Raw genomic sequence first — 13647 nt, forward strand, 5'->3', positions numbered from 1 at the left:
CCTGAGGGGGGCCTTTCAAACAGAAGCTGAGGACCCTGGGCAGTGGTGCGCGCAGGAAGGCAGGACACCTTCTCGGAGATGGATGCTAAGGGGCTGCGTGAAGCTCGGAAAAGCGTCCTGGACTAGGAGGCTAGAGGCCTGGCAGCTAGTCCTAGCTTAGTCCAGAGTGGCCTTAAGACAAACTGCGTCTCTCTGGGACTCGTTTCCCTCTCTAAAATTGGGGGATGGGTGTATCTCTGGAAGATTGACTTATTACATCTTCCAGAGATACATCCATCCCCCCAAAATCCAAACCTGTTGCCACTGAGTCAATCTGACTCATGGCGACCCCATTTGTTACATACAAGGCAGAACTGTGCTCCACAGGATTTTCTTGGCTGTAATCTTTAAAAAAAAAAAAAAAAAAAAAAATTTTTTTTTTAATCTTTATGGAAACAGATCTCCAAGTCTTTCATTGGTGGAACTGCCAGGTGGTTTCCAACCACCAGCCTTTAGGTTAGCAAGCAGCCTATAGCAAATTGCTTTTGCCACCCAGGTTCCAACTGATTACCAGGGGCCTCCTAAGTCATAAAATTCTAAATCTAACTAGAGAAGAACCCAGAATTGCAAGGAAAGACAACACGACTAGAAAGGGAAACTTTTCATTTTAAGATCATAATGCCTAGAAATTACGAGGGAGCCAGTTTTTACACTGATAAACATTTTTATTCTAATATTACAGTAATAATTCAAGAGCAATTTTCTTTGAAAAGCCAACTCTGTTAAAACAAAACTTGTTATTAAATATCTTTCATTAAACATAAGCATATTCTCTTCAATCCCCCACAAACAAGCATCAGAGCCATACAGCGGAGATAAGATTTTTTTTAAGCCTACTACATTTCGTTATTGCTAAAAAAATCTGAATTAGTTGTTAAGCTCTCAGAAAGCAGCGCTTAATTAACTTTTGAAAGCTCTACCAGATACTCTGACATGAAGTCGTGAATCCAGATATCAGTGTCTGGCAGCGATGTGTCCACTAAATAGACCACGACTTTCCGGTCCCAAGGGTTAGTGTTTTCAATAACCGTCTGCACCAGTGCCACCAGAGGTTTCTTCTCCACGTGATTTCGAAATACCATCGAAGCCTCCTCAGACCACTGGCTGCACTTCACTCCTGAGAGAAAGACAGGGAGTACAAGAGAGGGGTCAGACAAGCCTTTCTCAGATCTGTTATGCTGGAAAACTACTTGTGTTAATTGCTAAACAATCTTCCAACAGTCCAGCTTGTAGTTTATCTACTCTGAATGGAGTCGCTTCTGTAAACATTTACCTACAGATACAAGTTTCATTTGAGATTTAATGCTGTGTTATAAAATGGAAATAAAATTTCCATTATGGTCAGGATGATTTCTGTGGTGTGGGGAGGGGGGAAGAATTCTTAACAGATCAATGGTTCAGCACTGGCTTAGCATCCAGGACAGCATGACAGCGTGAGTTCAGACTCCACAGAAATTACCTGCGAGCTGAGCTGTGACTGCTTGGAAGGGCAGCTTTCGGAATATGTCCACTAGGGGCTGTACTTTTCTTATGTTGACTAATTCGTGCTTGCCGTAGTCCAGCTCATAAACGGATACCAGTCCATTGGTCAAGACTCCTTTTAAAAGCACTCTGTGCCACCTAGATGTGTATTGAATTAAAAAGGAAAACAAAACACACACAGTTAATACCTGCCTTAAGGCTAAGTAACATTTTATGATAAAAAGAATAGTTAATGCGAATGATGATTATCAAAACATAAAACTATACTGTTAGAGAAGTTTTTAATGAGATTGCTACTTCTTTTTTTCAAAGGTTACTACTCTCTCCTTTGCCGCTGGTTCATTTGATGGGATTTGTTCACTCAATAGACTTTCATGGGTCTCATGGAGCTAGTGAAGGAGTCTGACACATAAACTACCAAACACACAGTAAAGAGAATGAAACATGTCATTGAAGACAATCAGGACAAAGCCAGGAGACTTGACCTGGGAGACAGAAAATGGCTACGTGTTTGGCACATGGCTCATGTTGGAAGATGGAAAGAGGTGGGCAAACAGGACCAGGCCAGACTGAAGAACTACATGAGAAAAAAAGCACGTAAGACTGGAAAGGCTTGGCGTTTTAGAACCCAGCAAACACTCCGGGACACCTGAAAGGCAGAATGTATGGAGGAATGGAAGAGAAAGCCAGACTGGGAAAGCAGACTGGGGAGAGATTACAAAAGGTTGTGAACGCAAAGTTGACCATTTTAATTATGCCAAGGACATCAGAAAGCAAAATAAAGTGCAAAATCTAACCCACCACCTAAAATAAAGAACGTGGAAAGGGTAGAGGAATATGGGGGAAAGGCGAGTAGGGGGAGAGAAAGGAGCATGATTTCAGATCCAGAGCTCAAGATGCCACAAAGAAATTCACACGAATATAATTTTCCCCTCGGGGCCTACATCAACATCATCAAAATAAGAAAAGCCTAGACTTCAAAGGTAAGATATGAAGGGCTATTTTAAAGTCCTACAGCCTTGATTACATTGTTAAAGAATGTTATCACACTAAGGCAAGAAGATTGTTCACACTGTCTGAAAGCAATGTGGCTATGGAGGCAGTGTCTGCTCCTGAATGGTGGGAGTCCAGCTCTACCACAGTGGCAGGCCCAGCTACCTTGAAACAGGTTTATCAGCCCCAAGCCCAGCGCCATACTAAACAGCAGGCCTCTTACTGCAACACGTCATTGGGTGAAGGTTGCCCAGACTGGACCAATTCTGCAGCCAGCGCACACCTAGCAGAGAACGGGTACAGGAAACTCGCACAGCTGCTGTAGGGTGAACCCAGTGAGAAATCTACCAAGAGGCTAACTTTAAAAGTTGTATGTGATTGGGGGCTTCTGGGGAACTCCAGAAGCCTTCAAATATGCCACAGGTGCAGCAAGCAATTAGCTATGAAGATACAGCAACAAACCCACTGCCGTCGAGTAGATTCCGACTCATAGCGACCCTGTAGGACTGAGTAGAACTGCCCCATAGAGTTTCCAAGGAGCACCTGGTGGATTCAAACTGCCAACCATTTGGTTAGCAGCTGTAGCTCTTAACCACTATGCAACCAGGGTTTCCAAAGACACAGCAAGGCACATAAAAAGTATATGAGCTTTTCGGGTCAAGAGTCCCACCTGAGCCATTTTTCAGCTGTGTCACCCTAGGCTCTTTATTTAACCTCTCTGTGCCTCAGGTACCTTGTGTGTAATATTTAATATTAATTTACCCGCTGAAATAATGTAGAAAAGTGCCTAGCACATTACTTGGCATGTAACAGGCACTTGGCAAATGGGAGCTATTATTATTAGTATTAAAATGAAGATAAGCTGTGCAAATAAGAACTTCAGACCAAACTGAAGAGAAATTTTCCTATGTGAAAATGCCAGTTTGGTGCAAGTTGCTAATTTGTGTAAGTGCGAAAGGAGATGAAAACCTTTGGTTTCCACTGATAGCGTCACCATTAAACTGTACAGGGCAAAACAATGGTAGTCTGTGCTTTTAGTCCATACATAAGAGGCACAGATCAACGAGGAGACAGCCATCAGAGGACTTATGTGTTGTACTTCAATGTTGCTTTCAACTTTCAAAAATAATAGCTTAAATAAAGTCTTTAGTTTTGACTTAATTATAATTTCAGTGGAAAGCTGCCTGTGAATCACCTGGTGAGTGTTAAAAACAGTTTCCAGGGCTCTACCCAGAGATCCAGCCTCAGGATGTCCAAGTGAAGACTGGGAATCTGTATTTGTAGTAGGTTTTCCAGGTTAGTCTTATGCTAAGATAGGGCTGGAAACCACTGTAATAAAAAATGCATCTGAAATTCCTAAATCTTAATTTATCATACTGGGGGACAAGGTTTATGTAAAGTTTAGGAAATACTCCTGAGTCTTAAGCAAGACAGAAGCTCTAAACACTTATATTGATTCAGCTCATGAACTTTAAAAAAAGAAAAAAAGAACAAACCATTCTTAGTATATAAGACATCCCTCGATTATCTGGGTACAAATTAACTGGGGCGGAGCTGTTCAAGTCCATGGAGGGTGGAGCAGGAGTCTGAAGCTCCAGACTCCAGGCCTCTAGTTTATGGGTTTTCTTTCCAAACATAACTTCTCCCTGCTTCCTCCAGGTATGACTTCCCCAGGCCCTGCTGGATTAATCTCATTTATCTGCCCCCAGATAATAAAGTTAACTTTAGTTTGGTTTTAACTGATTAAATTATCCTACAAATAGCTCTGATTGAGGCAAATTTAATACAAATAATGTTCCCATATTGAATTAAAACTATGCCTAAGGTTGTAAATAACATGACATAGCAAAAAAAAAATTTTTTTTTAATGAGACGCTTACAACATACAAGTTGAATGTTTTGCAAAATGAGAAAGTTATACTATACTTTCCATATTTCAGAGTTAAAAGTTAGATATTTTCTCCCATGAAACTGACAAAATTTTTAAGTGCCTGTTTGCTATCTGAAGCAAGAATTAAAACATTTTATATACAAATAAGCAGTTTTACCCTTTAAACTGAGATTGGGAGGGAGAGAGGGAGGGAAGAAGGGAGGGAGAGAGAGGGAGAGAAAGGGAGGGAGGGAGAGAGGGAGGGAAGAAGGAAAGGAGGGAGGGAGGGAAGGAAGGAGGGATGGAGAGAGGGAAGGAGGGAGAGAAGGAGAAAGAGAGAGAGGGAGAGACAGTGTGTGTGGGGCGGGGGGAGAGGACAGAGAGGGACAATTCTTTGTGTTCAGCATCAACGAAATAAGCCTGTTCATTTCCCCTAAGAAAGCTGGCAAAAAGGACAGGATGGGGAAAGTTGTGCCATCTTTTGAGTTTTCGTGGCCTGAGTGTAGAGCGGATTGCTGAGGGCTTGGCTTCCCTGGGATGGAAACACCACACACTGAGAGGGGCTCTAGGGAGCAGAGGCGGGGGATCCAAAAGTGAAAAAATGAAAAACAGGCTCATGTGCTAAACAGATGTAAGGAATACGGTCCTCCCTGTCCAGAGGCCAAAGGGCAGTGACATATGCATTGTTGCACCTTATAAATGGTAACACAAGTGCTCAGGGAGGCAACTGACAACATGTATCATGAATTGTGTAACCTTAAACAAGTACTTTCTCTCCTTGGAATCTATCCCATAAGTAAATAATCAGAGGTGCAAATATTTATGTTCAACATTATTTATAATAGTGAAAAATGTGGGGAAAAAACCCTAAAGAACAAGAGAGAATGATATGTAAGTTATGATTTCTCCATATGATGGAATATTAGGCATTAAAAATGCTTATGAAGAAATTTTATCGCTGGAAAAATGTTCACAGTATAACATTACGTGAAAAAAGCAGGTACAAAATTATATATAATAATTATATCCCAATTATATAAATATGCACAGAAAAAACTGAAATACATTTAACAAGTTATGTCTGACTGCTGATTTTAATTTTCTTTCTTATACTTTTCTGTACTTTCTATTTTCTACAATAAACATCTTATTTTTAAAACAAAGTCATTAAAAAATTTTAAAAGCCTGATTATTTTCTGAATAAAAATATTTTTCTAATATTTTCTAATAGAGAAGTAGAAAAAATTTAAAACTTCAGTTTAGGTAAAATTAGGTTTTCACAGGGTAATTACTAGATTTTTAGATAAATGACATAATTTTAAAAATTAAGAAAACTGGACAATTCATTGGTCAGTTTCACATTGAAAATTCCCATGTGTGTAGTTCAAAGTCCCCCTGCGAGGATTAAGGACTCTTGGTATCATCATTCTACACATTTTTCTTAGGAGTAGAATAAAATGCTTTCTCCGAGGACCTACTTATTTTCCACTTTGGCAGCATACACTTGGTCTTTTTCCAGGGCTACGTGGCGTTCTTCAGACACACTGTAATATAGAATCATCTCCTCCATCAGAACTTCCAACTTATGTATCTCTTGCCAAGGCTGGATGACAAAGTACCCTGGGTGACAGGCCACAGGCACGTACACATCCATGTGTTCCCCTGGTTTCGACAACTGGACAGGAGGTGGCAGTTCTTCCTCGGAGGAAGGGCTGGGCTGGTCCACCACGGACTTTTTGATGGTATCACTGAGGCTCTTTCTGAAACCCTCTCCAGTACTGCCTGACACAGGGGTGTTGCCATTTTTGCTGTTGGGAGAGCCCGCTCCACTGGATATGGCACTCAGAAACACATCCTTCTGATGCTTCCACAAGTCTGCGTTCGTAATCTGGCGATTAATACTGCGGTGAGGATCAGGGAAATTCTTAGGGGTAAATAAATAAATATATGTAATCCCTTTGATTTCATCCACTTTTGTAACCTTTGGAAAACAAAAACAATTTAAGAAATCCAAGTTATAAAATTAATCTTACATATAAATCTTCACTATTAAAATACAGTAATTTGAAGAAAGCCTAAAATTCATTTAAGGTAAGATGAATTATCAACCATAGCTTTAGGCAATGAATAAGTTTTTAAGTCAAAGTAGTCTAGAAAACAGCAGCAACCTTACAGAAATGAAACAAGTACTAACCTTTAAAACTCTGAGAATACCTAGTAACTGTCTCTTGTTAGAGGCCATTATCACTGAGAAAATGATTCTATGTATCAGGATTAAAAAAAACACTGATGACATTTTAAACCTCAAGGTAAAAGAAGAGTATAATGAACACCCATGTGCTTATCACCCAACCTCAACAATGAAAAATAATCATAGTAATGGCAGAATGTGTGTCAACAGTTCTGTTTAGGGCTGGTGTGCCCACAGACTGGGAAGGAAAGTAAAAAGCCTTGACATCCACCACATGGTTGGGACCTCTGGTCCAATTTCCCTGTTCAGTCCTAGTATCTCTCCTCACCCCACACCTCCCCTTCCCAATTTCACAGGGGAAGAGAGGCCTGGGGAGAAAAAAGAGAAAGAGAGCTCCTTTACAGCTCTGCCCCCTTTACCCAGGAGACCTTTTGACTACCTAGCTACCTCTGCTGTTTCTACAGAGGGGTGAGTGTTTGTATGAGAAGACCATACATTGAATAAAGGAAGATACGGGCAATTAGGATTGCACTTTAGAACTGCTGTGTCCCAAGGGGTTAGGTGACTTAATTCTTCTCATCAGCTCTTCTGGTTTATCTTAGGAATGTCAAAAGTGAGACACTTCTAGCCACATCTTTTATCATATAGGGCTAGAAGTGAAAGGCAGGAACACAGGCATGAAGAGGGGGAGACACCAGCAAGGCAACCCATCCGCAATCATTTACTTCATTTCTTCCCAGTAAGATGAATCTATTCAAACTTATCCTTCGAATTGGCAATGAAATACTGTTGTTGTTGTTAGATGCCGTCAAGTCGGTTCGAACTCATAGCGGCCCTATGCACAACAGAAGAAAGTGCTGCCCAGTCCTGTGCCATCCTCACAATCATTGTTATGCTTGAGCCCACTGTTGCAGCCACTGTGTCAATCCATCTCATCGAAGGTCTTCCTCTCTTTCACTGACCCTCTACCTTACCAAGTATGAAATCCTTCTCCAAGGACTGATCCCTCGAAAGTATGTGAAATGTAGTCCCTGCCATCCTTGCTTCTAAGGAGCATTCTGGCTATACTTCTTCCAAGACAGATTTGTTTGTTCTTTTGGCAGTCCATAGTATATTCAATATTCTTCACCAACACCATAATTCAAAGGCATCGATTCTTCTTTGGTCCTCCGTATTCACTGGCCAGCTTTCACATGCATATGAGGAATTGAAAATACCATGGCCTAGATCAGGCGCACCTTAGTCTTCAAGGTGACATCTTTGCTTTTCAACACTTTAAAGAGGTCTTTTGCAGCAGATTTGCCCAATGCAACACATCTTTTGAAATACTGGCCGTTAATTTTGATATTTATGATACAGGAGTACGATTTAAAAAATCAACCAGTTAAAAAGTATTTTTATTGAGAACCCAATACCCTGGCTTTAGGAGCTTAAAAAGTAGGTGAGAAAACAATATTATCATAGGACAATGGAACAATAATATAAAATGGTACATATAATTAAGTGTGTAATTATACATGATAAACTCTAGAAGAGAATGAAGACAGGAAAATCAATGTGAACTTGAATAATTTAAAGATCCTCAGGAAGATCCTTCTCAAGGATATCTCATTGTTAAAAGCTTATATAAAGTGGTAACACCATTTGCATCTGTTAACAACAGACAAAACAGCTTGTTACATTCTATTCTTGAAAATATGAACGTCTTTGAGATGAAGATGCAGAAATGCAGAAAAAGAAACAGAATCCAGCAAAATAAGTAAAGCAGTTTAAATAAACTTAAAAAAAAACAAGCAAAAGCCAAGATCAGAAACTCACTAGTTTACAATCCATTCTACTTCAGAAAAAAAAAAAAAAAAAATAGAGGGGTTATTTAAATAATTTTTAAAAATATTTATCAGGAGATATGTGACCCCTCTGTACAGACAGGAGTAGAAGACATTTCTGCTTCCTTTTAATAATGGAAAAAAAAATACACATATAAAGGGATTAAAGATAATACTGGAGAAACAAGATAACTTCTTAAATAAAAAACAATTAAGCCATGAAATATAACTATACATCTATCCAATCTCTTGACTATAAAAACGTTACAGATGTGAAAGCCTCAGTTTATAACAGGAAAAAATTCTTTCACAAAAACCAAATGAGCCCTTCTGGCTGCCAGCTCCCGTTCTACATGTATCAGAATCAGTAAAATAACTAACCTTTATGCTACAGTCCGAGCAATTCAAAACAGAGTCTCTTAGCCAAAGCACAGCATCTGGTGTCCACATGCCAATAGACTGTGGAAGATCTGCTAAACAGCACTTTATAGCCTGAAAAGAAAACATAATGGAAGGCAAAAACATACCATCTTAAAATAAGTACTTATGAGTAATGTCAACATTATTTTTTTTTCCAAGTTGGATGTTGCCAAGACAGAGAACAAACAAGAGAAGTAGCTAATAACAACAATCACAGCCCTCAGATTTGAGCATCTGCTGTGTTCCTGGCCCTATTTATATTACTGCTATTATCTTTACTTCACATAGTTCATACTATTATGAACTAGGACTTGTACCAGGTACTTCATGTACTTCTTGCCCTACAACACTTTTGCAAGACGGTGTTCTAATCCCATTTTATGGATGGTGAAACAGACTCAGACTAACTGATGTAAGATCACAGAGTTGCAAAGTGACAGGGCTGAGCTGAGTTCTGGGTCTCCCCTCTAAGCCAAACTCAAAACAATGAAATGTCATTTGGATCACACTTGACTCCTGCTGTAAAAATCTTGTTGGAGGCTTAATCAGCATTTCCTGAGCACCCTGTGGGTATCAGGCATCATGCTCACATTTGGAAGGAGGCTGTAATGAATTAAGAAAGGTAAACCAAAAAACCCATCACTGTCGAACTGATTCTGACTCACTGTGACCTTATAAGACAGGGCTGAACTGCTCCATAGGGTTTCCAAGGCTGTAAATCTTTAGGGAAGCTGACCGCCAAATCTTTCTCCCAAGGAGTGGCTGGTGGGTTCAAACTGCCAACCTTTCAGTTAGCAGTCTACTGCTTTAACCACTGTGCCACCAGCGCTCCAAGAAAGGTAAGAAAAACTAAAATCCACAGATACCCAAAAACCCGATTTTCTCCCATCCAACCATCACTGCACAAGCTCTTGGTGGAATGGCGAGAGCAGAGACTGAAAGATGACCTCAGGGACTCCCCTCACCCTCACGTTAGCCTTTATAATTGATGGAGGCAATTTTGTGAAGGAGATAAAATCTACTTCCAGGATTCCTCCTTTCCCCTCTGAGCCCCTTCTGTGAACTCCCTCTGTGAACTCTCCTCCTTCAGGGGCTCCAGGTCTCCACTACGATCCCTGGATATGGCACCTTTCTCGGTGGGAAAGAGGTCACTTAGAAAAGAGAGAGCCCACTAATACCTGCAGGGGCCAGGCAGGCAATACCTCAGAGGCCAGGAAGGTAATGGACGGAGTGAGGTGGGCCAGATGGGGCCAGCACACTGGAGTGTATAGGCCCTGTAGACAGCCATTTCCAAAGCTCCTGTGGAGCGGTCTTTGCCCATTGGAAGAGTACTACATAAGATCACATCTTCTAATTTGTCAAGAGAAGCTAGAAGTAGGAATTTTGGTGTGAAGTTTTCTGATTTTTAAATTTTGGCAACTAATTCACATTTTTAAAACACTGTGAGAACCAAAAACCAATACCTATGAGTCAGTTTGAGTCTATGGCCCATCACTTTGATACTTCTGACTTAGACCTCTTGGCAGGGAGGTTGTCAGCCAAAGGACTGGGCTAGCTGGCTGTTAGGGTTCCCCAAGAGTCCTCGCATCTATCAAGTAACAAATCTAGATGAGATTAATAATTTCTTCATGGCTTTTTATGCCGTAGCACAAGGAAGGTACTATTCGGTGAATTTCAGGCAGTCCGAAGCAGCGGAAAAGGTCCCCTCTTCCTCCCCGGCCCAGAGAGCCCTTTCTAGGCACGGCTGGCCTGGGTAGGTGTTCTAACAAGGGGACACAAAGGCCAACGGTGTAATTCAGTCTGAGTGACACATGGGGTCACCACGAGTCAGAGACAACTCAACAGCAACTGACAACAACAACAGCACTTAAGGGTCTATCCATTCTCAGTGTTGTGGCTGATCAACAACGAAGTAAGGATGACTTTAAAAATGTGCTTGAGCACAAGTTAAACAGCTGTTCTGTGACAGTCACTGTTTGAAAAGGCAAGCGGAAACGGAGTGAGAGAAATTATAAAAGCCACGGTAATTATGATCAACTACTTTTTTTCTCACTGACTTTTAATGGCATAAAATGCCTTCTGGCAAATATAAGCCAGGGGGCCTCTTGAAACTAAAGAATAATAAGCAATTTTATTTTTTTAAAAAGGTATTAATTTCTGTACAAAATCTACTTCTCCTAAACATGGGAAGCAGGTCTTACAATTCTGATTGACTCAAAATAATTCAAAGTTACTAAAATCAGAGAAAAAAAAAACCCAGTGCTGTCGAGCCCACTAAATCTGCAATTAGTATTGCAGGCATACTGAATTTTTTTTTACTATCTTTTATCTGTGGGGATAGAATCATAAAAGAAAATGATTAAATAAAAACAGATTTCCAAAGGGATGGTTACCTAATTGAAATAAGAACTCTGGAAGTAAATATTTACATACAATACATTGGAACTGTGTAGGAATCAGTATTGTCATCTAATTATTAAAACAGAACCTCTAGCTAAAACATAGTGTAACTGCTTGAAAACAAACATTTATCAAACAATATTCTGTACTCTTGGCTGTCTTACTACATCAGCCAACTTCCACTTCTGAAAACCAGTGAACAACCGCATTTAGACAGTTTCTGATTTTCTTAAAAACTAGGATTCCAATCACTAATGAGAACAAAACTCCGGGGGCATCTCACAAAACGATTACAGATGCATCCAAATCTCTCCCAGCAGATCTGCTAACCTAGCCTTGTGCCATTAAGTACCTGCGGTGGTATGGCAATCATTTCTTGGAGGAACCGCGGTGGGATTTCCCGGAGCTCTGACACCTTCACAGATGTTACGGTACCAGAGTCCAGGAACTGAACATCGAGAGCCCGGCTACTGTGAACGTTTGTGATCTGAAACAAGACAAGCGCTGGCTAATTTATTAGCATCTCCAAAAGACCAAACACTTCTGTGCAATTACATTTTGTACAACTCTAAATTGCATATAAAGAGTAACAAAGACTATTAGCGTTAAGGTTTCCCTAATTTTAAGATAGATTTGTTTACTGGAAAGATATTCTTTTAAGAGTAGAACTGATTTCAACATCTAGTTGTTAATTCACTTAATCAGTAATAATCAGTAATAAACTAATAACAATAATAAATAAAACTCATATATATAGCAGTACTATTTCCTTAACTCTAGAATACTATTAGTAAAAAATTAACACGTTTTTACATATTCCTGATTAGAAGATAAAGCTTGTTCTTCAAAATATTAAAATGTGAGAAAAAACTATTGTCTTAGCAATGAGGAGATAAAGAACAGAGGTAATTTAGAGACAGATTTTACTTGTAGATAGATACTGCATTTTGGTATGCTATAGCTTCATTAGAAAACCTAATGATAATTTCATCGCTTGTCTTAATTGAAAGAAACGAAACTCAGAAAGTTATACGGAGGTAAAATAAGTCCAAATTAACAGTCTGAAAATGGGAAACTGACACACTGAGTCAGAGCAGTAATTACCTACCTGTAATAAAATGATTTACATCCATGATGACAACATCACAATACAAGACTCTAGGTGTACGTTTAAGTGTCCATAACTTCCCTTAATGAGTCACTGTGATATCTGCCATCACTGAATGTGATTACACTGGCCAAATACAGCCCCATCGAATCGGTCATTTGTAAGAGGGTTTTAAACCTACAACTGCATTAAATGCCACCACAAGAACGGTGGTGTCTTCAAGACAGGGACTGTCAAGATGGACTGGGTCAGTCTAGGCACGGAAGTCATATACAGCAAAAAAAAAAAAAGCCACTTCCTACTGCCCCATGGAGCCCTGGTGGCAAAGTGGTTAAGAGCTACAGCTGCTAACCAAAAGGTCAGCAGTTCAAATCCACCAGCCGCTCCTTGGAAACCCTATGGGGCACTTTTACGTATATTCATTTATCTATTTATTCCTTTACTATATGTCATTATATGCATATTAGTAGTTCTCTTAGGGGTTGGTGGCAGAAGAAAGGAGATGCAAGCAGGGAGCCTCAACCATATGAGTCATGTTTTATTTCTTAAACCAGTGATGAGCATGTGGGGACTTATTCCATTTTTTAAAAACCTTGTATGTTTGTCTGAAATATTTTATAATAAGTTTAAAAAAATAAAGTTAAATGATTTATTTTACCTCTACTCGTGACCATTTTCCTTTGCAATGGAAGAGGCAGATTTTCCCACAGAAGGGTAATGAAATGAAGTATTCGGAGGTCATGTGCTACAACACAGAAATGCATGATATTTTTATTACTCTTAGCAAAGAGCGTATTGCTAGACCATTAAAAAACACACAGGTAGCTGTAGCACAAGCAGACTGTTTAAGCAGAATGTTACAGAACTTCCAGGCAAGCCTCTTCCCTCCAAGAAGAGCGCCAACAAATGGCGGCTGTAGGTCTTCATCCTCTTCTGCTGGGGACCTGCTCATGGTTGCACAAGTGCAGGGTGAGGAGCACTACTCTCCCCACAGGCCACAGCTCAACGCGGGTTACCTGCACCAGGAAATATCAAGAGGCTTTTCACCACCACAGGCTGTAAGGACATCCATGCAAATGAGTCACTGGAGTCAGCCTCTCTTGGACATCTCAGATTTCTCCAAGATAAATAAATTAGACTTAAGTAATGACCGTGGAACACATATATGACATCTGTAATGCAGACAGCGGCAAAGCCATAGATCCAATGCCTCAACTCCAGACGATGGTCTGTCTGAATACAGAATTAACTTGATTTGCCCAATAAATTTAAATACTCTTTCTATGTAACACACTAGATTAGGTACTGTAAGAGATAT

General features: G+C 40.0%; 1 protein-coding gene across 1 annotated transcript in view; it reads right to left on the bottom strand.

Moving 5' to 3' along the window:
- Positions 1-671: 671 nt before the first annotated feature.
- TDRD7 (tudor domain containing 7) overlaps positions 672-13647 on the bottom strand; it is a 65380-nt gene continuing 52404 nt past the window's right edge. The window contains exons 12-17 of the mRNA XM_003407847.3: positions 12988-13074; positions 11574-11708; positions 8783-8893; positions 5863-6365; positions 1499-1659; positions 672-1156 (exon numbers count right to left, since the gene is read on the bottom strand). Of these exons, the coding sequence (XP_003407895.1) occupies positions 936-1156; positions 1499-1659; positions 5863-6365; positions 8783-8893; positions 11574-11708; positions 12988-13074 (1218 nt within the window). The 3' untranslated portion in view covers positions 672-935. The remainder of the gene's footprint in view (positions 1157-1498; positions 1660-5862; positions 6366-8782; positions 8894-11573; positions 11709-12987; positions 13075-13647) is intronic.

This window comes from Loxodonta africana, chromosome 9 (genome assembly GCF_030014295.1).
Source record: "Loxodonta africana isolate mLoxAfr1 chromosome 9, mLoxAfr1.hap2, whole genome shotgun sequence".
Classification (NCBI taxonomy): Eukaryota; Metazoa; Chordata; class Mammalia; order Proboscidea; family Elephantidae; genus Loxodonta; species Loxodonta africana.